Below are 26,902 nucleotides of genomic sequence, written 5' to 3'. Positions count from 1 at the left end.
GCACTCTTGATAGCTCAATAATCTGACTTCTAAAACAGATCACTGGGGCCAGCAGGATGGCTCATCAGGCAGAGGCACTTGCTGCCAAAACTAAAAATGCAAGTTCAGTTCCTAGGCCCCACTCAGTGGAAGGAGAGAACCAATTCCTAAAAGTTGTCCTCAGTCTTCCAATACCACCTGTGATTATTTATGGTCTTGGTCTCCAGGTTTTAACTCCCTGGTAGAGAGGGACATTTCTGTCAGCCTTCTAGTGTCTGTGCGTCCATCCAGGGTGCTGAAGTAGGAGACTTCAGTGTGGGGACCGAGTGGCTCTGGCTTTAAGTGGCATTTCTGGCTCTTTGATCTTCTGCAGAGCATTGTTATAAGGGCCCAGACAGGAGAGCCTGATGGTCCAGGGTGACAGGAGAGCCTGTTGGTCCAGGGTGACTGGAGAGCCTGATGGTCCAGGGTGACAGGAGAGCCTGATGGTCCAGGGTGACTGGAGAGCCTGATGGTCCAGGGTGACAGGAGAGCCTGATGGTCCAGGGTGACAGGAGAGCCTGATGGTCCAGGGTGACTGGAGAGCCTGATGGTCCAGGGTGACTGGAGAGCCTGATGGTCCAGGGTGACAGGAGAGCCTGATGGTCCAGGGTGACAGGAGAGCCTGATGGTCCAGGGTGACAGGAGAGCCTGGTGGTCCAGGGTGCCTGACCCGTTTCTACTCCCAGGAGCTGTGCTCCATCCCCAGCCCTGCTGTGCAGCCCATTTGGTACCCACTGCCTATTTGCACTAAGATTGGGCTCAGCCAGTGCTTTGGTGGCTGAGGGCTGACTTGGATTTGTGAACACTGGGAATGTGCATGCTGAGTGGAGGGGGACGCAGGGTGCAGAGATGTGTGGCCTCACCGGCCTCCCAGGAGTAGCTCTGGGCCTCCCCAACTCCCCGGGACATGGAGTCTCTAGGTTGGTAAGTCGGTGACTCCAAAGTGATCAGTTCATTTGTTTAGACTGAACAGACTTGAGCAGAAATTGAAGATGTGACATTTGTTGTCCTAGTTTTCACAGGGGGCCCCCCTCTCTCCACAGATACATTCTAATCGACTGGTTGGTAGAAGTTGCCACAATGAAGGACTTCACAAGCCTGTGTCTCCACCTGACAGTGGAGTGTGTAGACCGGTACTTGCGGAGGAGGCTGGTACCCCGCTACAAGCTCCAGCTTCTGGGCATTGCCTGCATGGTCATCTGTACCCGGTGAGAAGCCCCTTGGCCAGGCTGGCAGGGTTGTGTGCATATGTGCTGGTCCCTCCTAGGCAGGGGCCACCACCCTCCCCTTTCTAGTAGCTGGTTTTTAAGGGAAACGAGTCTCAAGGGTCCCTGGTTCAGTTGTTATCCAATCCCAGTGTCCTTTGTAAGGGAGGATGGCCGAGTTGACCCTTTGTAGGTTGACTGTACCTCTGCTGGGAGCCTGTATCCCCACACCGTCTCAGGACCCAGAGCATGGACCACACTTTCCCAGGATCCAAAGAGTGACAGTTACAAGAAGGTTGATATTGTTCCACTCTTAGCCGCCTCCTCAGTCCTCGGATTTTTCAGAGCTGTGCCACTGGGTTGAATTCTGACATCTCTCTCATCAGTTTCCCATAGTCCTGGGCAGGGGTGTCTCAAGGCCACCACTAAGCCCCATCAGAACCATTCCCCCACACGGAGGTCACTCAGAGGAGGGATGCTCTAGAGGACTCTGACGTGTGTCCCTTTGTATTTTGTCCCAAACTGCCTGTCCTCATCCAGTGCTTCCTTTACCCTGGTTTTGCCTCTGGAAGTGATGTGGAAAGAGTTTTCAGAATGGTTTGCATTTTCTCATTCTCCTAAACCGAATGTCCCCAGCGTGGTCTGCCATTTCCCCTAGGACGTGCGTTCCAGACCCTTTCTTTCCTCGTCTCCTGGGCCGCTGAGCACCAGTAGCGTGGCTGCACTGGCAGCTCACCACTTCCTGTGCTCTGTCGAGAACTCCCTGGGTCTCTATTGCTGTGACAAAACACATGACCAAAAGCAACTGGGTGGGAAAGGGTTATTTCAGCTTACACTTCCAGGTAACAGTTCATCACTGAGGGAAGTCAGGGCAGGTGAGGACCGGCGCAGAGAGGCCAGGCATGGTGACATGGCACATCTTTAATCCCAGCACTCGGGAGGCAGAGGCAGGTGGATCTCTGTGAGTTCGAGGCCAGCCTGATCTACAAAGCAAGTTCTAGGACAACCATGGCTATACACACACACTCACACAAAGACCTGATACAGAGGCCATGGAGGAGTCCTGCTTACTAGCTTGCTTGTCATGACTTGGCTCGGCCTGCTTTCTTTTTTTGTTTTGTTTTGGTTTGGTTTGGTTTTTTGTTTTGATTTGTTTTGTTTTTTTTCTGGAGCTAAGGACGGAACCCAGGGCCTTGTGCTTGCTAGGCAAGTACTCTGCCACTGAGCTAAATCCCCAACCCCTCGGCCTGCTTTTTTATAGCACCCAGGGACACTGGCCCAGGGGCCTCACCACTACAGTGAGCTGGGTCCTCCCATATCAATTATCAATCAAGAAATGCCCTACAGACATGCCTGTAAACCAGTCTCCAGGAAGAGTCCTCCTTCCCAGATGACCCTGGCTTGTGTCAAGTTGACACGTATCTGAACCTGCAGGCAGATTGCCCAAGGCTTCTGGGATGAGCTTTTGCTCTATGAAGACATGAAGGAGCCTTGGCTCACACCTTGTTCTCTTCTGAGCTCCATGAGTTATCCTTGTTTCTGTGGCCACCAAAGCTGCCAAGCTCACTTTCCATACCAGGTTAGTCATATGGACATACCTAACCACAGTGGACACTCTAGTACCTTTGGGTGTCCATATGCCAGCTAGAAGAAGCATGATCATACTACCACAGAAGGAGGACTCATGGACTTCAGGGATAGCAAACCGACCCTACCATACTCCAAACCCCTTTCAAATAGGCTCCTTGACCTAAATCTCACACCCCAGGTCTTCTGACCAGTCACCAAAAGGTGGGGCTGCTGTCTGCATGTCCCTGACAGCATAGTTACATCTTCATAGCCCTAGGACCATAGGCAAGCAGATAACTACTTTAAAATGTCTTAAACTGGGGACTAGGCATGGTGGTACACACCTTTAATCCCAGCACTTGGAAGTTAGGGGCAGGCGTGTCTGGAACATGTGAAACCTTGGTCTAACCCCCTCCTGCCAGCAGGCTGAGGGGCCCTGGCTTAGCTCTCAGAGCCTCTGTTACCTCTGCTCCCCACTAGTCACCCTCAGGGTCCAGTGCAGGGCTCGCATTAGCCCATTTACATCCCTCTTTTTAGTGCCTGTGGCCTTCTGCCTCCTGACCCCTCTGTTAGGCCACATGGCAATGACTCACACTGCAGAGTGCCATAATTGAGCAACAACCCGAATTTGCTGGGGAGGTGCTTGTGGGACCACTGGAGCAGAGTGTTCTGGTAGTTAGCTTCCGTGGCCAGTAGAGAACAGGGTGCCCACTTGCCTCAGGGACAGTCAGGATTCCTGTGGCCAAACACTGGGCTGTGTGTAGACCTTCAAACAACCTCGAGGCTCTTTGCTTCCAGTTCCTGCTCCCACTAGCTCACCTGCTTTTGCTTTTACATTGTTTATACTCAGATACTGTTAAAAGATAAGACAGGAGCTGAAGATGGCGTTTAGGGCTCAAGCGTTTGTTTAGTGTCTGCGTTTGAACCACAGCATGACCAAACCAAACAAAAAAGCTCTCATCCATAAGGTGGTAAAGAGAACTAGAGATCTGAATTATAGTGTCAGTCACGGGTGAATGGAAATGGGATAACCACTCCTGAGTATGGTGGAGAAGGTTTGTATTGTAGGGAGAGGGAGAGAGAGAGAGAACACCAAGATGTGTAGCCAAAATGGCTGAGTTATGGAAGGATCAGAAGCTGGTGAGGGAGTGGGCTGTGGAGTGCTGGGAGGAACCATGAGTACTCAGTGAGACTTGTCCCCGGTTTCCTGTCTTGCTTTGACTCCCTCTTTGTGACACTTGTAATGCTTCTCCTTAGTCAAAGGCAACTGAGTTCATTGAGCGTCACCCAAGTTGGGAGCAGTCCCAAGGCGCCCTTACTTGAGGCCTCCCAGGGGCTTCCTGAGCTGTAGCCCCTCAGCTCAGGGCTGAGACCCCATCTCTCCATTCCAGGTTCATCAGCAAAGAGATTCTGACCATTCGAGAGGCTGTGTGGCTCACAGACAACACATACAAGTATGAGGACTTGGTGCGAATGATGGGAGAGATCACCTCTGCCCTGGAAGGGAAGATCCGAGTAAGTCGGGGTTTGGTCCTTCCTTTGAACAAGATTGTCTTCCTGTTGGAGGTCACGGGGGTAGGTGGCGGGGAGCTGCAGCCATCAGCTGCGGAGAGAACACCTAGAAGCACGGCTGTGGTGTGTCATCGTGTGCACTGAAATCCTGAGCTTGGGCTCTGCCTCCGTGAGACATTGACGGATGAGACACGATATTTACCTCCCTCTTCTGTCTAGGTCCCTACCGTGGTTGATTACAAAGAGGTCCTGCTGACACTGGTCCCAGTTGCAGCCAGAACCCAACACCTGTGCAGCTTTCTCTGTGAGCTCTCCCTGCTGCACACCAGCCTGTCGATCTACGCCCCAGCCCGCCTGGCCTCTGCAGCCCTGCTCCTGGCCAGACTGATGCATGGACAGAGTAAGGAGAAGCTCTCCTGGGGCCTGGGGGGCAGATTTTCCTGGTGTCTGGGAAAGTTCTCAGATAGGAGAGGTTGGAAGGGCAGAAATAGACACCTCCTCATCCATCCTGGAGAAAGAACAGCAGAATGGCCCCAAAACATTTTGGGGGGGGAGGGATAAGATGGCTCTAGCTGTTTAAAAAGAAATTTTGTAATCTGTGACAACATGGATGAACTGGAAATTATGTTCAAGTAACCAGGCACAGAAAGATGTCACAAATTTTCACGTGTGGAATCTAAAGCAAGCCAGTTCTGGGAGGCAGATAATAGAGCAGTGGTTTCTAGGGGATGCGTCATAAGTAAGAAGACCAGGGAGATAGCATATATTGTACATTTCCAAATTTCTACAAGGGTGAACTCTTGTTCTGTTGAGACACAGTCTTAATATGTGGTGCATTCTGGCCTTGAACTCTCAATCCTCCTGAGTGCTGGGATTATAGACATGAGTTCTCACAGTTGGCCAAGAGTAATTTTCAGATTTCCCATAGAGGTGATAAATAAATTAACTTGTTGATTTATTCATATTATTTATTCATAAATAATAACATTACTGTATACCTATAATGTATATAACCATAATTTGTTATTTTATAATAAAAATAAAATTAAGACTGTTTAAAAATAAAAAAGATGGCTCTAGCTGGAGCAGTATATAGTTTTCAACAGTTTGTGGACCTTATATGGAACTTTTCAAGGATGTTTTAGTTGAGTTGTTTGGCGTTTCACATTTATATTTAACATATTGCATATGTGTGCACACACAATGGCATGGCATGAGTGTGGCTGTCAGAGGATGCACGGCTTGCAGGAATTGGTTATCTCCTTCTACCATGTCATTAGGTCCAGGTCCTTAGGTTTGATGGCAAGTACCTTTGCCCACTGAGCCATTTTACTGGCCCTTAAAGGGTGTTTTGAAGGAACTGAAAGCCTGAGTCTGGGAATGTGTTATAAAAGTAGCAGAGTTGTGGAACTGTGGGGCCTGTCACGATTCTGGCCTGCTTTCTTCTCCAGTACAGCCCTGGACCTCTCACCTATGGGACCTCACTGGGTTCTCTTACAACGACCTCACGCCCTGCGTCTTGAGCCTTTATAAAAAATGGTGAGCCCAAGTCTACACTCGTTGTCTCTCAGCGCTGGAGAGAACTAAGTGGGAATGTTGTGAGTCATGGTTAACCTGAGCTACTTGTCAGAGTTCCAGCTATTGTTGTTGTTGCTATTATTACAGGATGTGTGAGCACATGTGCCACAGTGGAGATCAAAGAACAACTTTCTCTTTCCACCCTTTTGTGGGCTCTAGGACTTGAACTCAGCTCATCGGCTTGCACAGCAAGCATCTTCACCCTCTGAGCTGTCTTGTGAGCCCCAGGTTGGCGTTTTAAATCCCAGGCCCTGACTTATTTCTGTGTTCACATAGCACCTGTCTTCTTGAGGAAGAGGAAGCCAGCAGACAAGGAGCGCCCCCCCCCATCAGTCCTTGCCTGTGCCTGTCCGCTGTACCCACACATCTCAGCTAGACCCCACTGCTCTGCAGCCTCCCATCTGCATCTTCACCCTGTGAATGGGCCTTTACTCACCTCACAGGACCCTATCTGGGTACTTAGAATAGGGCCAGAATAGGAAAAAAAGGTTTCTTGAATGGAATCTCAGTGTATACAAACCACACTTAAGCTTAGGCCCTGTGCCCACAGTAGAGGCCAACACAAAATGAGCTTCATGGGTTTTTTGTTTTGGTTTGGTTTTTTCTCATATTGCTTGGGGAATTTTTTGTCTTACTGGTCTTTTGCTTATGTATTGTGGCTCTCAATTTTATGTTTTTATGGGTTTCGTTGTTTGTGTGTGTTTAGGTTTGTTTTTTAAGTTTTTTTTTAACATGTCTGTTTGTTTTCTAAAGAGAGAGAGAAAGAAGGCTTGGAGTTGGATGAGTGGGGGAGTGGGGAGAAGATGGGAAGGTCATGGGGAACCATGATCAGAGTATATTGTATGTAAGAAAGAAGGACAAAGGCCAGACTAGAGTAGCGCAGTCTACGCAGGGTGTCAGCTAGGGACAATGTGTAGAAAAGAGGGACTGGGCGGGAAGTGGAGCTAGAGAGGTGGCTCAGTGGTTAAGAACATCGGATAATCTTCCAGAGGACCTAGGTTCAGTTCCTAGCACCCACTTGGAGGCTCATAACTATCTGTAACTCCATTTCTACAGGCCTCCCATGCCATCTTCTGGCGTGGTGCATAGACATGCGTACATGCAGGCGAAACACCCGTACATATACTCTAAGAGTAAATAAATCATTTTAAAGAATGAAACAGGGTGGGGAGAATGGATGGGGGGTGTGGAACTGGTACATGGCTAAGGCCAGGGTGCCTTTAAGGAAGCACATCCATGTTCCAGGTTGAGGACATCTGTGCCAGGGCAGGTGCAGACAGACATTTGGGCTGCTGGCTGGAAGTGGAGTGTCGCGGGACATTGGGCTGGGTCTGCATCTGCCTATGGCTGCTTCTCTGTCTTTTCCCAGCGTCACTTGCAGACCTGCCCCTCCCACTTCTTGCTTGCTTTCTGCTTCCTTCCTCCGGGTCTTTTCTCGGGGCTGCACTGCTCTCTGGCTCTCTGTCCTCATCGCCTCCACCCCAGGCTCCAGGCAGTTCTGGCTTTCTTTAACGGCTCACAGTCCCTCCCTCAGGCATTTAACCACTTCAGTATTCACAGCTCACCCCAGCCCAGGCTACCTTGCTTGCATGTCTGAGCTGCTGCCCTCTGCTCTGACTGCGTGTTCCTCCCGTAGGTAGTATGGACTGCTTTTCCATACAACCTAGTGGTTTCTGGTCCAGTGCTCTTTCCTTGAGATCTGGCTTTCATGGTGACCTTGGTCACGCCTTGGGCTGCCTCCTTACAGCGTGTTTTTTCTGTTTGCCTCAGCCCAGAGCATCATTCTTGGCTTCCGGGGTAAGGTCAGAGAGAGCCCTCTAGAATAATCCACAATGCCTCTGACCAGCAATTCTCTGTCCTCCTGCCTCCCCATTGGGTTCCACTGACTGGGACCTGACAGTGTTATACTTTTGCCTACCCTGATTTTTTCTGTAGTGCCCAGACCATGTAGCTGGTAGCTGAGGAAGCAGGGTGACTGTTACAGACAGGGTCAGTGGCTTGGCCCTCCACCTTTTCTTTTTTTCTTTTTCTTTTTCTTTTTCTTTTTCTTTTTGAGACAGGGTTTCTCTGTGTAGGTTTGCGCCTTTCCTAGAACTCACTCTGTAGACAAGGCTGACCTCGAACTCACAGAGATCTGCCTGCCTCTGCCTCCCGAGTGCTGGGATTAAAGGCGTGCACCACCATCACCCAGCTTTTTTTCTTTTGTTTTGTTTTTGTTTTTTACCTTTTCTTGTATTGGTTGTTACCTGATGCTGGCAACCAGAAGTTATTGCTAAGGATTGTTTATTTGCCCGCCCCCCCCTCAAAAAAAAGTGTTTGTATATGCTAAACTTATATCCCCGATTTTTTTGTGGTTGTTGTTTTTAAACTGCTTAAGTTGGAAGCATTTATTTATAAACTAAGTTTTTTGTTTGTTTGGTTGGTTGGTTGGTTGGTTGGTTTTTGAGACAGGTTTTCTCTTTATACTCTTAGCTGTCCTGGAACTAGCTCTGTAGACAAGGCTGACCTTGAATTCACAGAGATCACCTGCCTCTGCCTCCAAAATGCTGGGGGCAAGTTTTTAAAAAGTTGTATAACTTGAAAAGGCTTTTAGTATATTCCGAATTGTACAACCCATTTTAGAACATTTTCACTCACCCTCAACAGAAACCCCACTCAGCCAGGTGGTAGTGGCGCATGTCATTAACCCTAGCACTGGGGAGGCAGAAGCAGGTGGATCTCTGAATTCAGGGCCAGCCTGAATTCATTGCCTTTCATCTGCGGCTTTGCCCATTCCAGACCTTGCATGTAGGGGTCACATTAATATGTCACTTTGTGAGTCTGCCTTCTCCCTCTGAGCATCCTGATTGAGGTTCATATTGTGATGTGTGTTGGTGCTTGAGTGAGTTTCACTGTTGAATGGACCTTTGTCTGTCTGACCATTGTTGGATATGTGGGTTGTTTCTACCGCTGACTTCAATAGATATTCTTGTGCAAGTTCTTGGGGTGTTTCTCTTTTTCGGGAAACGAACCCCTGAGGAGCTTCCAATCTTCACGGTTGTGTGTCCTCATGGATGGGACTGGTCCTGAAAACTTGCTGTCCTCTCTGGTGGGAGAGTTAGACTGGGTCAGTGAGGTTCACATGTCCGTCTCTCTCTCCGTTTGCAGTTTCCATGATGATGCACCCAAGGACTACAGACAGGTCTCTCTGACTGCTGTGAAGCAGCGCTTTGAGGATAAGTGCTATGAAGAAATCAGCAGGGAAGTGGTATGTCCTCCTCTGCCACTGAGGCTCCGGGGGAGTGCCTGAGTGGGTTTGCTGTTTTTAAACTACTTAAAAGTAGTTTAAAATGTTTAAAAGTACTTAAAATGAATGGAAGTTGGGCTCAGAGAAGTTGGGAAATGTTAAGTGATGGCTAAAGAGTGGGGTTTCTTTTATTTTCTTTATAAAGACAGGGTTTCTCTGTGTAGCCCTGGCTGTCATAGAACTCACTGTGTAGATCAGGCCGGCCTTGAATTCAGAGATCCGCCTGCCTCTGCCTCCCCAGTGCTGGGGTTTCTGTTGAGGGTGAGTGAAAATGTTCTAAAATGGGTTGTACAATTCTGGATATGCTAAAAGCCTTTTTACTTCCCTCTGGCCTCCCTACAGGTACTGAGCTATGCAGAGTTGTGCGCTGCACTCGGAGTGAGACAAGAAAGCCCAGAGCCCCCATCTTTCCCTAGCACAGGGGAGATCCACACCTTCCTCACCTCGCCCTCTGGGAGGAGAAGCAAACGGTGAGTCTGCCCTGTCCATCTGCAGCCATGCCATGGCATGCTCTCGTGTGTCAGGTCTGAGTCTCCTCCCTGACACCCCAACCATTTGTCCAAGGCTTGTGCCAGGGAGCAGCAGATCCCGAGTTTAACCAGGGGTTTCTGGCCTTGGCCTGTTCCTGAATATCTGTGTCCCAGCCCACCTCTCCTCTCTCAGAAGGCACTGTCTGTCTTCCTTTGTCCCTAGGGCTCCCTTTGAGGGAAGATGTCCTGAACACAGTAGATCCTGTTCAGGGTCTCTCCTTGCCTACGCCATCATTCACCTGGTCCCCTCTGCTCCGTGCTGTGGCCCAGCTGGAGTTGGGTTGTAGCCTGAGTAGTGTCTTTGTTGCCCGCCCCCTCTCCTCATTCCTTTGCTCTGTGTAGTGCTGTTGTTCCTCAGCGCACATACCAGCGCTCTGGCTCTGCCTCCTGGAGTAACTCCGCCTCAGCCCCTGAGCTGTTAATCTGGAAAGCTCCGGGGCAGGGTTCCCTCTGTGCCAGCCCTGCCTTTGACTCCCCAACACTCTGTGTGCTCCTGAGCAACCTCGGGTCAGGCGCTGGGTGGCTGCTTGGTACAGATCATATGAGCCGTGAGTGTTCCATGGTGGGGTGGGGTGGGGACCCTGGCTTCAGACCTTGGTCTCTTGGGGGGCCTGAGGAGGCAGCAGCGTCAGGGGTTAACTTTTCATACCTGCTACATAAGAAACACCACAGCCTCTTCCACCGTGTGCAGTGAGGGAGAACTGGGTCCTCCTGAGAGGGCCACTGTGCACTTGGCACCCTTGACGATCCGGGTTATCAGGGGTGGGTCACTGGCTCCTCTAAAGACTTGTTCTCCAGAAAACCCTTCATAGCCCCTTCAGACTTCCAGAAAAGACCTCCAGGGTAACATGGGGACAGCCACCCTCACCCTAAAGTCAGCAGCAGAAAGGCCTGGTGGGTGTGGCAGCTTCTCCCAGAGGCAGACCTTCCTGTGGTTCTCCAGCCCTGACCCCAGGTGGACAGGTTTGCTGGCCTTGCCGGAAGAGAGACTGTGTGTGCAATCAGGCCCAGCACTGCCCTATCTGGTGCATCTAGTACCCTAGTAGAGTCTTCCTGCCAGGTACCAGAGGGGCCCCGGACCCCCAGCTGACCAGAGTAAGCCAGGACTCACTCCTAGACTAGGGGCCTGGTCTTACCCAGTTCTTCCTACAGTTGATCCCCTGCCCTTCAGGGCTCAGACCTATGCTAGTGTCGTGGGTGTTTTCCAGAACACACGGTGAGAGCCAGGGGCATACAGGCATTAAGGACCAGACTGGTTCCCCAGGTGCTGCAGCCTGTGACCCGGGCCTCATGGACTCTTCCCTACCTTGCAGGAAGCGGGAGAACAGCCTTCAGGAGGACAGGGACAGCTTTGTCACCACGCCCACCGCGGAGCTGTCTAGCCAGGAGGAGACGCTCCTGGGCAGCCTTCTGGACTGGAGCCTGGACTGCTACTCTGGCTATGAAGGAGACCAGGAGAGTGAAGGAGAGAAGGAGGGGGACGGTGAGTGGTGTGGAGGGATGAATCCTGCAGGTGGCATGGGATCTGAGGGCCACCCGGCACCGTGCTGCGGGGAAGCATATGAACCTGGTGCCCTGGGGTCAAGGGTTTTCACCACCCCACAGAGGGAGAGGGTGTGGTCTAAACCTGTACCCGTCTCTCTGGGTCGTGGTTGGTTGAAGGGCCTCACTTAGGCAGACTGTAGAACACTGAGTGTGTCGCACGTGTGTACGTAAACTGGCCAGGAAGACTGACACAGACAAGTTTCAGCTGCTTTTCTAATTGGCTTGCTTTTGGGTCCACTCCGATTAAGTGAGTTAGGTGACCGACCAGTCACCTTCTGCCGCCCTTCGAGTTGTCCGACACCCCTCCCAGTTTGAGAGAAGCCAGGTCACTCATGGCTGTCACCTAAGCAATACCGGGGCCACCCAGTCCTGAGCAGGTGTAGGGTCACTTCTGATAACTTGAGCTGTACCGTAAAGACACCCCCCTCCCCCAATTTTTCAGTCACATCTCCCAGTGGACTCCTTGATGTCACTGTGGTCTTCCTGAAACCAGAGCAACACTGCTGCCAGGAATCCAGTGATGAGGAGGCCTGGCCAGAGGACAGGAGCCACCAAACGCCAGGCACCCAGGCACCTCCAGCCCCAGCTCCCAGGCCTCTTCTCTGCCACAGGGGAGAGCTGGGCAAGGACATCACCACCTCTGGGTACTCGTCCGTCTGCAGTGCGAGTCCCGTAAGTTCCCTGGATGGTGGCATGGGGGGCTCTCCCCGATCTACCTCAGTGCTGTCTGTGGGCAGCTACTCAAACACAGAGCCTTGCCACCACCAGGCCAAGAAGTCATGTTTACAGTGTCGTACCCCAAGCCCCCCAGAGAGCGGGGTTCACCATCAACGGGTAAAGCGCCAAAACCTATCAGTGCACGGGGATGAGGACACGAACTTGGGGTTCCTGAAGCTCTGAACATGTCAGTGTTTGCCAGGGTGAATGTTTACTGGGGAGGGCTGCTGTATCTCTAGGACACTGAAGGCAGGTGCTGTGTGGACCCCAGAAGGGAGTTCAGTGTGAGCCGTCAGAATACCGGACCGTGAAAGCTCAGCCTCGTCTCGGACAAGAGCCTCACAGCCGCCAGGCCACACCTGTGGAAGCCATCTCCCTGCCCTCTGTGTCCTGCTGTCTCTGGGAGCATGTGTTGGCGTTCACAATCCCAGGCCAGGGGCTGACGGCTTCCTTGGAATGCTAGTGGCCCAGGGAGCCTAACACAGTTCAAAGCCCTGCTGCGTGTCTTATTTTAGGCCAGTGGGGAGCTGCCATCTGAACACATCACTGCCTGCTTCAGCCTGTGTCCCTGCATATCAGTGTTGACTACAGCCTAATGGTCAGGTGTGAGGACCTTGAAGCTGGGGCTAAAGGTTCCTCCCTTTAAAGGTTCCTCCCTTTGGCACTTTGAGCTCAGTTTCAAAATCTGTCCTGTCAGAGTGGTTTGTCTGTGCCCCATTGTACTATGTGACCGTCTGTCTGCACTGAATTTCTAGGCCATTCTTTCCTCATCTTTATTTCTAGGTTTCATCTTAAAAAAAAAAAAAAAAGGAACCATTTGAAATAGAGGCTATCCAACCAATAAAAAGATAACAGATTCCCAATATTGCTGAGCTTTAACTGAAAAGAAAATCTAGTTGCACATGGTGACTCATCATGGCAATCTCAGCAGCCAGAAATGTGTGGTAAGAGGACCAGAAGCCCCAGGTCAGGCTGGGCTGGGTCATATGACCTTAGAAAAAGGAAACTGGTACCAGCCTCTTGGTTCTAGCCTTGTGTTCTTTCCTTATGAAAAATGAATCTTTCTAGAGGATAGCCATAAACAATCATTGTAATATCCAAATTAACAAAGACGCTGGAATCCACGGGAAGAAAGCAGATCACTGGACTTGCTAGGTTTATGGCCAGATTCCACAAGAAGAAAGCAGATCACCGGATTCGCTCGTTTATGGCCAGATTCCACGTGAAGAAAGTAGGTCACCGGTCCTTTTGTGCTGGTCAGAGACCTCAGGAATGTCTGCTTCCCATGTAAGGCAGCAGGCCTCGACACCTGGGGATCCTGCTGAAGGCCGAGTAGATAGGCTGACCCTGCGTGTATACTTCTGTTTCCTCTTGAAAAAAGTATCAGGAGGAGAAGGGGCGAGGTCAGTGTTTATCTTCTGTGCTATCTGCAGTGGCAGCTCTCTCTTTTTATACTCTTCGCAGAATCCTAACCACTCTGGCTGGGGCATGATGGTAGAAGAGCCCAAGCCTTTGGATTGTAGTCCGACACCATTGTGTTCGCCCGTGTGTGAGCCTGTTTCCTCGGCTGTAAGGGACAGTGATACCTACCTCACAGGAAGGTTGTGAGGATTAAATGTGAAGAGACTCGTGATATAAGCAATCTGCCTCCCATCTTGTCCATGATGTCCCTGGTCAAAATCCCAACTCACTGGGGCTGTAGAAATGGTTCCCTGTAAGAGCACCTGTTACTCATGGAGAGGACCTGGTTTTGGTTCCTAGCCCCCACATGGTGGTTTACAACCACCCTAAATTCCAGTTCCAGGATATCTGACCTCTGTACCACCATGTGTACATGTGGTAAACATACATACATACTGGCCACACACATGCAATAAAAATCAATCTAAGAATTTTCAAAGTCTCCACTCACTACCAGCTGAACCAGGTACACACCTGGCCCCCTCTGATTTCTATGAAGTCTAAATCTCAAGTTTCTCTGGGCTGCTGGAGTCCCCGTGGGAAGTAGTAGTTCCTGTGCCTCGTCCCGTGGCCCTTCTTTGCTTGACACAGGGACTCACAACTTTGTTGTGTTCCCTGTACCTTCACACCTAAACCAGGGCTACCTTACCTCTCGGGCTCTAGGATTAATTTATTAACTCCAGTTCTACCAGGCACTGCGCCTGTCCTTGCTTCTTCCAGCAACCAACCACATTTTTAACTTTAGAATCAAATCTAGGGCCTGGAGAGATGACTCACTGGTTAAGAGCACTGGCTGCTGCTGTTCCAGAGGTCCCGAGTTCAGTTCCCAGAACTCACATGGCAGCTTATGACTGTCTGATGCCCTCTTCTGGTGTACGTGCAGACCAAGTACCCATATACATAAAATATATAAATAAATATTTTTTAAAAAGATCTAAATGTTCTGTCTAGTGGCATGTTTCTATAATTCTAGCACTTAAGAGATGAGCGGGGAGGGCTGGAGCAATGGCTCACTGATCAGGAGCATTTGCTGCTCTTCTAGAAGGAGGACTTGGATTCAAATTCTCACTCTCACATGGTGGCTCTCAACTGCCTATAACCCTAGTTCCAGGAGATCCAGTTCCCTCTTCTGGTCTCCATTGCACTAGGCATGCAGACTGTACACAGACATCCGTGGAGGCAAAACACCCATACACATAAAAAGGGTTTTGTTGCTTTGTTTTTCAAGACAAGGTTTCTCTGTAACAGCCCTTGCTGACCTCGAACTCAGGAGATCCACCTGCCTCTGCATCCTGAGTGCTGGGATTAAAGGCGTGCGCCGCCACTGCCTGGCTCATAAAAAGTTTTTTAAAAAAATGGAAGCAGGAAGATCATGAGTTGAGTTCAAGGTCTTCCTCAGCTACATAGTGAATTTTAGGCTACATGAGATCCTGCTTCACATACATTCTGACTCAATTGAGAATATAGAATAGTGTACTGATGTAGATGTATGTATATATATATATACACATATATATGTATATATATATTTTTTTTTTAAAGAAATAAGCAACATTTGGGAATCAGATCTCTATAAGTTCAAGACCAGCCTAGTCTACATTGCGAGTTTTAAAATGAAATATACTAATGCAGTAGATAGTACAGAAAGAGCTTTCAATATGAAACACGAAGTGAAAGTTGACCTGACTTCGCAAATCTGTGGACACAGACCATTGTTGGGCCTTAGCTGCAGTGTGTGATGTGGTCTTCTGCCTGCTGTTCCTAACAGCTCCGCCATTGTCTGGGCCTCAGCCTCCCCTCCAATTATCCCTCACTCATCTGTCCCTGTCTCAACCTGCCATGACTTAGGCCAGATTGGCAGACCCATCTAGGTGCCACATGCTCCAGATTTCCTGGGCTTCGTTGCTCTGTTCTGGTACCTATCTGACATTCATTCCCATGCTTCCTGTCCTTTGACCCACTTCTAAAACATCATCTTTCATCCATGTGCTTGACGGCTAAGTGACCCGGGAGTCAGCAAGACAGTTGATCTCTGCTTTCAAAATAGGTTCGACAAAAACTGGTTAAGACAGAAAACCAAACATAAGAGGGTCATGGATGCCCCACCAGAAGACAATGATCTCAAACCAGAAGCAAGCGAGCCTTTATCTACCCCGGCTTCCTTATCGAGATTCCAACAGAGCCTCCGGGGGGCGGGATTAGGGCGGAGCCTGTTTGACGAGGTGGTTCGCACTATGGAGCAAGTCTTGCTCGCTGCGCTCAAGATTGGGTAGCCTAGCCGGAAGTGGGCGGCCTTCTACCCGGAAGGTACGGGATTCCGTGGCGGCGGCAAAAATGCTTGGTGCTAGAGCAGACTGCCTACTACCCACCGACTGCTCGCGCCGGTGGGTCTCGTGCGACTAGAGGAAAAGGGGCGGGCGGGCGCCGGGTTCCGACGCTCACATGGTGCTTGTCCTCAGGCTAGTGGCGGAGGTGCAGGGCGCCCTGGATTCCTGCGCCGAGAGGCAGCGGCAGTTAGAGCGGAGCCTACGCGTTTCCAGGCGGCTGCTGCAAGTCTGGTACGCGGACCTTGGGACCTCCTGGCCAGACCCTTCTCGGACCATCGGAATTATGCAGAGCCCCAGGGGCTGGGAGGCCAAGTGCAACGGCACACTTCGGAGGCCGGTTGCCATTGCTATCCCTTCCCCTTATCCTGCAGGGACTGAGGCTGGGGATCTGCTTAGGGGTAGGATCTGTTCGGGCCACGCCATGGCTGCCCTGTCTTTGCAGGGAACCAGCCAGGACCCCAGCTCCAGAACCAGAAACCAAGGAAGAGGTCCCAGCTCCAGGTAAACCCCAGCTGCTTTTTCCGCGTGCTGCCCCTGGCCTTTCTCTGGCATGTTGTCATGGGGGATCCATCCTGGGACAGTGACGAGGAACCCTTGCATGGTTCTTGACTTTTACAGCATGCACGAGTGCTCAAGACCTCAAGGAACTGGAGCTTCTGACCCAGGCACTGGAGAAGGCTGTAAGAGTGAGGAAAGGCGTGTCTAAGGCTGGACAAAGAGACAGAACCCCCAGCCTGACATCTGCATCTAATGCAGCCACTTCTGGTGCCGCTGCCCCTGCCCATTCCCAGGCCCCCAGCCAGGCTGGCAGCCGTGCATCAGGTACAAGATCCACCAGCGGCATACAACGGGCCACAGCCCCTGCCAAGGACTACCCTGAGTGTAGACTTCTGTCGAGGGGAGATAGGACCCACGTGAGAACAGGAACCCAAGCTGCCCGGTCTGGACCAGGCCTCAGGGACCAACAGATGGCCCCATCAGCTGTTCCTGCCACAGAACTCTTCACACTAAAAGAGAAGGGGTAAGCTTCCCAGACCCTCACTGGAGAAATTGCCTTCTCTATCTGTTCAGATCTTAGCAGAGCATTGAGCTGGATGGGGAAACCCTGGGTACCATCCCTTAAGGGTCACGCAGTGAAGCAGGCAGGGTAGAGCAGCTGGTTGTCATGAGCCTGACCAGACCAGGGGCTTTAGATGGGCTCTGCAGGCTTGGAGATATGCGCTTGGTGCTTGAAGCCATCTCTTCTCTCTGGACGGGTCAGCGCCCATGCTGCTCCAGAAGCCCTGTTCAAGACGCTTGTCTGACAATAGGCTGTTAAAGGAGGGGGGTTGAGGAGGGCCACTGTAGCTAGAGTTTTCCTGCCTGGCCCACAGTCAGGACAAATCTCTGTCACCCGCCAGTCCCACAGCCGCTAAGACCCAACCCAGTAAACACAGAGACTTATATTGCTTACAAACTGTATGGCCGTGGCAGGCTTCTTGCTAACTGTTCTTATATCTTAAATTAATCCATTTCCACAAATCTATACCTTGCCACTTGGCTCGTGGCTTACTTACCTGTACTTTACATCTTCCTTGACCTGGCGGTGGCTCCAGGCAGTCTCCTTCTGCCTTCCTGTTCTTTTATTTCTCCTCTCTGTTAGTCCCGCCTATACTTCCTGCCTAGCCACGGCCGATCAGGTTTTATTTATTGACCAATCATAGCAACTTGACATACAGACCATCCCCCAGCACAGCCAAGTGCAGACCATCTCAGACACCTGCACTCAGGCCCATGGTCCTGATCATCCTCTATGCGGACCTGCTGGGTAAAGCCACGAGGAACCCCAGAACGAGCTCCCTCCCACAGGACATACAGAACATCCCACAGCAGTTCACCCTAATGGGTTCTGAGCCAGGAGTAAGAATGACAGCCCTAGACTGAGAAGAGGCTGCTCTGAACATTGTCTTCTCTCTGACAGGACCCTCCTGCAACTACCTGTGGCCTTCAGGAAGGCAGCTTCCCAGAATTCCCGGTACGGCTGAGTGGGCACTGAGAGACAGGGAAAATATCACTTACATTGGGACTTGCAAACAAACCCTCCAGCAGGTCTCTGCTTTTGCCTTATTGGGTCCCTGTGCATGCTGAGAATATGCTTCATTTGAGCTGTAGAGTCAACTCAGGCTCTGCAGCTTTGAAGGTCCCCGTTCAACCACTCAGGTGTTTTGTTGGTTGGTTGGTTTGGTTTTTTGAGACAGAGTTTCTCTGTGTAGCCCTGGCTGTCCTGGAACTCACTCTGTAGATCAGATTAGCCTCAAATTCACAGAGATCTGCCTGCCTCTGCCTCCTGAGTACTGGGATTAAAGGCGTATGTCACTGCTGCCCAGCTTATTTTTAGTTTTTATGTGTACCTGTATGTGTTTCTGTGAGTATACCACCAGGAGAGGGTGTCAGATCCCTTGGAGCTGAAGTTACAGATTGTTATGAGCCGCCTACGGTGAGTGCTGGAGTGAACTCATGGCCTTTATAAGAGTAGCAAATTCTCTTAACCATGGAGTCATCTTGCCAAACCACAACCATTCAAATATTAAGGGCTGAACACGACACCTGGTCTCTGAATCCCCGGCTGTCTTCCTTCTGTAATGACAGTGACGGCCCTGTCTCACAGAGGTGCTGTGAGGGTCAGACAGGTGGCACTTCTCAGGCATTTACACTGTTCCTGGCACAGATCTGCCTGGCCCACTTGTCTTGGTCAGTGTCTCTAGGTTCCCTGAGGCCTCTGATATCCTTACTGCATTTAGCAAAGCCATACATCCAGGGATATATGCCCCTGTCCATCACTTCCCCTTCCTTTTAAGGTCCACTCTCGTTAATTAAAATAACCTTGTTTCTCCTCCGTGGCTGTTTCAGTCTGTGGGCGCAGCTCAGCTCTGTAGAAGCCAGTGACTCCACAGATGCCACCAGAGCCGCCAAAACTCAGTTCCTCCACAAACTCCAGGTGGCTGTATCCTTACTGGCAGGGAAGGACCGGGGACTTCTGGCTCTAAACCTGACAGGTTTGGGGGGAGGGACGTTGTGGCATGGCAGTGGTACCTCTCCAAACCCATCTTTGGTGGGAGGGTAGGGTCTGGCCACAGGACGGTTTCCCTGACTAGTGTGCAGTCGGGCTGGTCCAGCCACAGACCTGGTGCTGCAGAAGTGGAGGCACATGCCCGGAGCCTGAGGAAGGCCTGTACACTGCTGAGACTTCATATGCAGAAGGAGCTTTCAACAGGTCACTGGTCCTGCCTGGGACTTGGGTGAGGGTAGAAGGCAGGGGTCGCAAGGAGGGTTGGGAGACCATCATGGACCCCCGCTTGCCCTCCTTAAATCGTGTAGCCCCCACTGACTGGATGCAGGAGTACCGATGCCTGCTCGTCCTGGAAGGACTGCGGACCATGGTTGGGCAGTGTCTCCACAGGATACAGGCGCTGCAAGCAGGTGAGGTTCTGCCCCACCACCACCTGTGCTGAGGTCGGAACCAGGGTCAAGGCTCTTCAACCTGCCTTGCCTATGAGTGGAGTCACCAGCCAGGGCCCAGAGGTGACCATCACACCAAACATACCATAGCCTGCCACACGCTAGGTTGGCTTTTTTGTTTTGTTTTTGTTTGTTTGTTTTATGTTTTTTGTTTTATTATTTTATTTATTTATTTTGTTTTTTTTTTTGAGACAAAGTTTCTTTGTGTAGCTTTGGCTGTCCTGAAACTCACTCAGTTGACCAGGCTGGCCTGGCCAAGATCCACCTGCCTCTGTCTCTGAGTGCTGGATCAAAGGTGTGCGCCGCCGCCACCGCCGCCGCCGCCGCCACCCACCACCACCACCACCACCACCACCACTACCACTACCATCATCTGATCACTACCCGGCTCAAGATTGTTTTTATATTTATTTATTTATTGGTTTTTTTGAGACAGGGTTTCTCTGTGTAGCTTTGCGCCTTTCCTGGATCTCGCTCTGTAGACCAGGCTGGCCTTGAACTCACAAAGATCCACCTACCTCTGCCTCTGAGTGCTGGATCAAAGGCATGTGCTACCACCACCCGGCTCAAGAATGTTTTAAAAGCTTGGCTTTGTATCCCTTAAAGCTAAGGTCAATTGAGAGTAGGGAAGAGGTACCTAGAAAGCTAAGTACTGGTCTGTAAGAAAAGGGAAATTCTAGTGATGGCTGCCACCCCATGAGACCACAATCGGCTGTTCTCTTAGCTGCGACAGAAGGGCTGCCAGAACTCAGCCTTGTGGAGAAGCCCACTCAGGCCTCGTCACTTTGTGGAGGAGAGACAGACTCTTCCTGGAGCCCTGAGCTGCTTCTCTACTCTGACACCAAGGAGCTGCAGACCTTGGCAACCTTGAAGCTCCGAGTGGCCATGCTGGACCAGCAGATCCATCTAGAAAAGGTATTTCCAGAGCAGGAGGTGGTGATGGGTACCTGGGTTCCTGGGGGCCAGTGGCCTTACTGAGGTCCCCTGAGCATTAGTCTCAAGAGGAGAAGGACCTGGGATAGGCTGAAACTGTGCCTCTGGGCCTGTGTGTAAGCTGGAACTTTCTCCAAGTACATTGCATGCCCAGGATGCATAGAATCTCAGAAAGGAATGCTGGAGGGTGGAAGCTTGTCCCAGGATTGCCCACACGGGGATCCCTGGGCCAACTCCCTGGGATAAGGTCCCACTGAGGCTGGCCCTGTACTGTTCCCAGGTTCTGATGGCTGAACTCCTCCCTCTGATAAACACCCAGGAGCCAGGAGGGCCACCTTGCCTGGCACTGTGTCGGGCTGCATACAGTCTGCTCTGTGAAGGAGGTGAGCACTTCCTCACAGTCCTTCGAGATGACCCCGCCGACTAAGCAGGCTGGGCAGACAAGCCTCTCTGGGAGAGTCCTCTCCTCTCAGCTGGAGTGTAGCGAACAGGGATCGAGGGGAAATTTCCTGTTTGGAGGAGCTGAGCGCACAGAGATACCTGTAACTTCACTGGGAAAGCTGGGTTCTCCCTCAGCTCTACTTAGTACCAAACTTCCTGGTCAGGGCTCAGCTTTCTGCCTTCCTGGGGAAGCCCTTCTTGGCTCCCTCTACCTTCTCTCACTGTAGGCTCTCAGACTACTCATATGATACCAGAACTGTTTCAGGAAGTGTGTGTATTTATATTATTATATCAAAGTAGGGCTCGGTAAGGAGCTTTTCGTGTTCTTGTTTCTTTCTTTGTGGTTTTAAGGATTTTATCAATTAAGGGGCTTGGTGCACACCTGTAATCCCACCACTGGGGAGGCTGAGGCAAGAGGATCCCAAGTTTAAGGCCAGCCTGAAACCCTGTCTAAATAATAAAATAAGAAACGAACATCTCAAGTAGAATTTTCAGAGACAGGGCTGTCTCTTCTGCATGAGGGAGGGGGCGTTAACGTCGGAAGTCTCTTCCCCAGGTGCTGCCCAGGTGCTGCCCTGAGCCTGTTAAAGACAGGAAGCCACCAGGCACGTGAGGACAGGCTTGACTGCCCACAGCCACCCCAGCTCCACCCCCGTTATCACCTGGTACCAGTTTTGTAGCAGCCTGTGGGGTCGCTGCTTCCTGCTGACTGTGTCCGCCAGTGTCACTGTCACCTCATAGTCTCCACCCACTATTGTAAGGGACTGTCACTTACCTCGGAACACGGCCGGCCAGGGGTCAGGGTTGCAGCCTCTGCAGTCCTGGGCTTGGGTTTACATCCGGGAGTTCTTGCTTGGGACTTCCTGCGAGACTTTTTTTTTCTTTTTTTTTTAAGATTTATTCATTTATTATATAGTGTTCTGCTTGCATGTATGCCTGCAGGTCAGAAGAGGGCACCAGATCTCATTATAGATGGTTGTGAGCCACCATGTGGTTGCTGGGAATGAACTCATGGCCTCTGGATGAGCAACTGGTACTCTTAACCTCTGAGCCATCTCTCCAGCCCTTCCTGTGAGATTCTTTTTTTTTTTTTTTTTTGGTTTTTCAAGACAGGGTTTCTCTGTGTAGCTTTGCGCCTTTCCTGGGACTCACTTGGTAGCCCAGGCTGGCCTCGAACTCACAGAGATCCGCCTGCCTCTGCCTCCCGAGTGCTGGGATTAAAGGTGTGCGCCACCACCGCCCAGCTCCTGTGAGATTCTTAAGGACTCCCAGCCTCGGTTCCCTAGAGTTTTAAAAAATGTTTTATTTTGGGGGCTGGTGGGATAACTCAGTGGTTAAGAGCACCCACATTATGGCTTACGGCTTCCTATGACTCCAGTTCCAAGAGATCTGGGGGCCTCTTCTGGCTCAGTAAGCACTGCACATATGTGATATACATGCATACATGTAGGCAGAACACCCATATGTATAAAATAATACATTTAAATATGTTTTTATGTATATGTGGGTGCCTATATGTATAAATGTGCACCTTGTATGTATCTGATGCCTGCAGAGGCCAGAAGCCTCAGATCCCCAAGACTGAAGTTACAGTTGGTTGTGAGCTGCCATAAGGATGTTGGGAACCAAACCAGGGTCCCTTGGTACAAGGGTACCAAGTGCTTTTAACTCCTGAGCCATCTTTCCAGTCCCTAGACTTTTTTTTAATGGTCTTTTCCTTTTTTCTCTGTTTTTTTTTAAATTTAACATAATTTCTTTATTGAATCTTCAGGAATGTCACATTATGCACCTCAATTCCACTCACCTCCCAGTCTCCATATTGCTCCTCCCTGCAGCAACCCCACCAAACGAAAATTTAAAAAAAAAAACAATCAAAACAAGCCAGCAGACAAACAAAAAGAAAAACAAGTCAAAGGGAAACCTCTTTGCCCCTTCGTCTTTCCCGCCTCTCTAACACCATCCTGGGAGCCGCAGTGGGTCACACAGCGCACCCTTTTGTCCCATCAGCCCTGCTTGCAGATGTTCATTACAGTGAGTCACTGGTCTGGTTCAAGGCCTCCGGTTTCTGGTACACCATCATTACTGGATCCTCACTGAAACTCCTCTCAGATGTCCCACAGCTGCCACGAGTCATGGAAAGCCTGTGGTTATGGTTCCATAGGACCAGTCCCTTCACTAGCTCCAGCAGGACTTAGAGTAGTTGTTAGCTCAGGCCAACCCCAGGTCTGGATGTGGGCCTGGGAGGTAGTTGAGCTTGTTAGTCTAAGCCACTGGGGCCGCCCCCCTCAGGCAAGGGGTGGAGCCAGCTCCCCCACATCCATTCCATCAGGGTCAGCCACCCCCCACCACCACCAAAGGTTACATGGAAGCCTGGGGTCAGGGGCCGAAACCTATGGATTTTTTTAGGATTATTTTTAGCTGGCCACTGTGGCCCACACCTTTAATCCAAGCACTCAGGAAACTGAGGCAGGTATATCTCTGAGTTTGAGGCCAACCTGGTGTATATATTAAGACCCTGTTTGAAAAAGGAAAAGATAGTTTATTTTTAATTGTATATGTATGACACCTGTGTGTGGATTCCCTCGGAGGCAAAAAGAGGGCATCAGATCCCCTGGAGCTGGAGCTACAGGCGTTGTGAGCTGCCAGGCGTGTGTTCTGGGAGCTGGTCCTCCGGAAGGTCAGCAGGTGCTCTTTTTTGTTTTCTTAGACAATCTTTCTATGTAGTCTTCACTGACCTGGAACTCACTCAGTAGACAGGTTGGACTCGGACTCACAGAGATCCGCCTGCCTCTCCCTTCGGAGCACTGGGAGTGAAGGCCAGCACCACCATGCCTGAAAGCAACTGTTCTGAATCACTAAGCCATCTCTTCAGCCCGGGTTCCCCAGACCTTTGTCCTGTTGAGGAGGATCTCACTGTGTAGCTTGTGTAGCTGGACTGGTCTCCAACTCACAGGCCTCCTGCCTCTGCTTCACAAGTGCTGGAATTTTCAGTATGTCTTAAGAGCACTTAACACATCCCAAGCACTTCTTTGAGTGGGCCACTAGCATCTTGCGTAGACATCTCCGGAGCCTCACCAAACTAGGGAGAGGACAGGGCCCTTCCACACGGGCTACTTGGGGGGCAGGGAGGAGGGTCTGATAGGAAGTGGTCTGTGGAGAGCCAGGTAGTCTCTAGGTGAGGGAGTGGGCTGGGTAATGGTTAAGCAGCTTGCTCTGGTTACCAGCAGGTGGCCCTCCTTATAAAAGAGTTTTTACAAAAGTTAGGCCAGCCGACACAAATCAGTCAAGACACAGCCTGAGTTGAGGGCTTCGAGGGAATGAGAGACAGTAGAATGTGAAAAACTATGGACAAACTTGACTGAGAAGTGTCTCCTGGACCAGAACCCAGGAGTCTCTGAGCCGAGAGAGGAGGCTGCCGCACCCTGTCCAGCTGGCACCCAGCCCCAGGAGAATGCCCCTGGCCTGAACTGTCCATTAAACTGAGCAAGCCACTTTTGGTAACTCTGCTGCTGCCTGGAAAGCTGTGCCCTAGTGCTCTGAATCAGAGGAGGCCTCAACCCTGCCAGCCAGTCATTTCCGGCCGCAGGACCCCTTCTATAACAGGCTACCCAAAATTACTCCATTGATTGGTTCACATGGTTTATTATTGTTCCTGCCGTCTCATTGTCCTGCCTCGGGTTCTGGATTATAAATCCTAGAAGGGAAGGGCACTGTCTGTCTCTGCCCCTGGCCAACCTCTGGAGAGCCGAGTAGTCCTTGACTTCATGACCTTCCTACCTTGACGCCACTCCAGGCCCTGGTAGTAGCCAGCCGGTTGTTCCAGGTGCTCAAAGCCTGAGAGGTAACCTGGGTGGAGGTAGGGTATTTGTGAAGGGTTCCATGAAGATAGGGAAGCACTTTAGATATTACCTCACACATGCCCACGCCCACCCAATTCCTTGCCAAAGCCAGGAGGAGGCAGTGAAACTCCCAGGCATCCTGGTGTCGTCACCACGGCAGGGACCAGTTGACTCTGACGTGGCAAACCAGGATGTAACCTAAGACTGGTGGGCATCCTTACCATCGCCACCCACATTCCCACCCCGGATCACGGCCACCTCGTCGGAAACATGGGAACACCAGAGTCCTTGGCTCAGCCCGCCCTGCCAGACCTGGTGTCCCCAGAGACCCCCGGAGCCCTGCACACCCTTTTCTTGGCCACCGGCGGTGCAGGGGGCTCCTGGGCGCGCTGCATCCTGCCCTTCGGCGCCCTGGCGGTGCTGGCCGGGGCAGCTGGCACCGGCATCACCTTCTCGCTGTGCGGGCCCTGCCTGGATCTGGCTCAGAGCATGTCGTTAGCTGCTCTTGGCGCGGGCCTCGGGCTCCTGACCGCCACCTTTCTGTGCTGGCGCTCCCGGCGGCGGCGGAGGGCTGGGCTTGTGGAGCGGCGAGAGCCCGGGGCACCCTAAGCCTGTGTGCGGGGCCACCTCCCAGCAAGGTCTGGGCGAGGAAGGTCCTGCATTTCCGTGTAGGCGGGACACAGAAGACCCCTCCCTAAACTTGATTTCCAAACCCTCATGAGGTAGGGAGGGCTACGAGCCTTTGCCCTTCCTCCTCCCGCTCTGCCCTTTCCTCTCACACCCTCCCTCCACCAGCCGGTGCTTCTGAGCACAGAGAGCTGACGGCTGTGGTGGAGCTGGTCTGACAGTGTGGAAGGGAGGGGGTTCGCCAAAAGGTCTGTGCGGGGAGTGTGGGGTGCAAGGAGAGTGGAGCTGGCTGCCTCCCTCACCGGCTGGGCCCCTGGAGGCATGAATAGGCACTCAATACATGTTTGTACACGGCGAGAACAAGCGAGGGCAAGTGTCTGAAGGGGACAGTAGGTCCCGGGCTGGGCAGGGGGGTATTGGAGAGGTCAGCAGCTCCCTGCGGCCTGAAACTGTCAAGCTCTATCATCCATCCCCTGTCCCCTCAAAGCCAGCTGCTGTGACTGAATTGGGGTGAGGGTGCAGGGCTTGAGCACTCGCAGGTGTGAGGCAGGGGCGTGGAACCTCTTTGTTGCAGAAAGTGCCTGGAGGGGGTGGGGACCAGTGAGATGAGAGGCCTAAGAGGCCTCAGTCAGGGGCTGGGACAGGTGGCTGGGTCCACAGAGAGTTATAAGCCTCTCTTGGAGACTGGAGAAAGCTGTTCCAATGCCCAGCACACCATCTGCAGGAGTAGCCCCGGGGCCAGAGAGTATGTGCAGAGGGCAATTCTAGAGATGAAGCCCACAGCCTCCTCCCTGAAGAGCTGGTGATGCAATGGCCATTTGAGCCCCTGTCCTGGCCCCTCCCCATCCCCCAGGACCTGATCAAAGCTGAGCCCAACATCAGCTTCCACCCACATCATCAGAATCCATCACATGGTCTGCACACCCCAGCAGCCACAACTCACAGGGAGGCTGGGCAGGAGACAAAGCTCACTTCACTGTTAGGGTGAAAGACTGCCACCCTGTCCTACCTCTACAGTTGGCTGACAGTCTGGGGACTCTAGCAGGGGTCTTGAAGTTCACAGGGCAGCCGGGGTTTCCCTTGAGGCTTTTCTCAAGCATAAGCTACTCTCCATTTCTCCCATCCCCCACCAGGGCTCCTCCCATCCCTAGGGGGAGGGAGTGTAGAAGGACCTAGAACAGACCCCCTCTTCAAGGGGTCACCTAAGACCAAAAGGGAAAACATTATTTACATTGAAATTCGTAACAGTAGCAAAATTAGTTATGAAGTAGTAATGAAAATAATTTTATGGTTGGGGTCACCACAACCTGAGGAGCTGTATTAAAGGGTCGCAGCGTAAGGAAGGTTGAGAACCGCTGCTCTAGGAGAAGGTGGTAGGAAAGGGCTAATTCTGAACTTGAACTGCCGAAGAGCATAGCTTCGGCCCCTGACTCCTTGTTGTGAAGGACACATCTGGTTCACTTTAGGAAGCGGAGAGGTAGGGCTCTGTGGCTGTCCAGTGAAGAGAGAGTCCAGTAGCCCCTCTTGGACGTCTGTCCCTCCACTACCCATTCCTGCATGCATGGACAGCAGACCCGGGAGACAGCCTAGGGTCCGAGTCCGTTGTTCTACAGGGCAAATCACGTGTCCCTCAAACTGTCCTCTTGCTTCTTCACGTGTCTACCTTGGCTGCAGCCTTGGGTTGTCCTGGGAGGGCTCAGCATCCTTGCTTCACTGTCCTTTCCTGAAAAGCAGAGTGCTTCTGTCTCTCTCCTTTTCTCTGGTCAGGAACACTCAGTCCACGGTGGTAGCTCTGAGTACGTGGACATCCCCC

General features: G+C 51.5%; 3 protein-coding genes across 4 annotated transcripts in view; all 3 read left to right on the top strand.

Annotated features, from left to right (window-relative positions):
- Ccnf (cyclin F) overlaps window positions 1–13,605 on the top strand; it is a 31,206-nt gene extending 17,601 nt beyond the window's left edge. For both annotated transcript variants that reach the window (XM_028853949.2, XM_028853948.2), the window contains exons 10-17: window positions 1,065–1,229; window positions 4,187–4,310; window positions 4,527–4,707; window positions 5,759–5,846; window positions 9,033–9,132; window positions 9,514–9,641; window positions 11,015–11,184; window positions 11,689–13,605. In XM_028853949.2, the coding sequence (XP_028709782.1) occupies window positions 1,065–1,229; window positions 4,187–4,310; window positions 4,527–4,707; window positions 5,759–5,846; window positions 9,033–9,132; window positions 9,514–9,641; window positions 11,015–11,184; window positions 11,689–12,146 (1,414 nt within the window). In that variant the 3' untranslated portion in view covers window positions 12,147–13,605. The remainder of the gene's footprint in view (window positions 1–1,064; window positions 1,230–4,186; window positions 4,311–4,526; window positions 4,708–5,758; window positions 5,847–9,032; window positions 9,133–9,513; window positions 9,642–11,014; window positions 11,185–11,688) is intronic.
- Window positions 13,606–15,716: 2,111 nt separating this feature from the next.
- On the top strand, window positions 15,717–20,936 carry Tedc2 (tubulin epsilon and delta complex 2). The gene is made up of 10 exons (XM_028853983.2): window positions 15,717–15,808; window positions 15,884–15,982; window positions 16,194–16,252; window positions 16,370–16,772; window positions 17,712–17,765; window positions 18,641–18,734; window positions 18,893–19,004; window positions 19,109–19,210; window positions 19,974–20,164; window positions 20,463–20,936. The coding sequence occupies exons 1-10, from the start codon at window positions 15,759–15,761 to the stop codon at window positions 20,607–20,609; spliced, it is 1,311 nt and encodes a 436-aa protein (XP_028709816.1). The 5' UTR covers window positions 15,717–15,758; the 3' UTR covers window positions 20,610–20,936.
- A 3,796-nt stretch (window positions 20,937–24,732) lies between these two features.
- On the top strand, window positions 24,733–25,071 carry LOC114680770 (transmembrane protein 100-like). Its single transcript, XM_028853928.1, has one exon. The coding sequence runs from the start codon at window positions 24,733–24,735 to the stop codon at window positions 25,069–25,071; it is 339 nt and encodes a 112-aa protein (XP_028709761.1).
- The last annotated feature ends 1,831 nt before the right edge of the window (window positions 25,072–26,902 follow it).

Source organism: Peromyscus leucopus, chromosome 8b (genome assembly GCF_004664715.2).
Source record: "Peromyscus leucopus breed LL Stock chromosome 8b, UCI_PerLeu_2.1, whole genome shotgun sequence".
In the NCBI taxonomy this organism is placed as follows: Eukaryota; Metazoa; Chordata; class Mammalia; order Rodentia; family Cricetidae; genus Peromyscus; species Peromyscus leucopus.
Note: the sequence above shows the minus strand (reverse complement) of the source record. Positions and strands in the feature narration are given on the sequence as shown.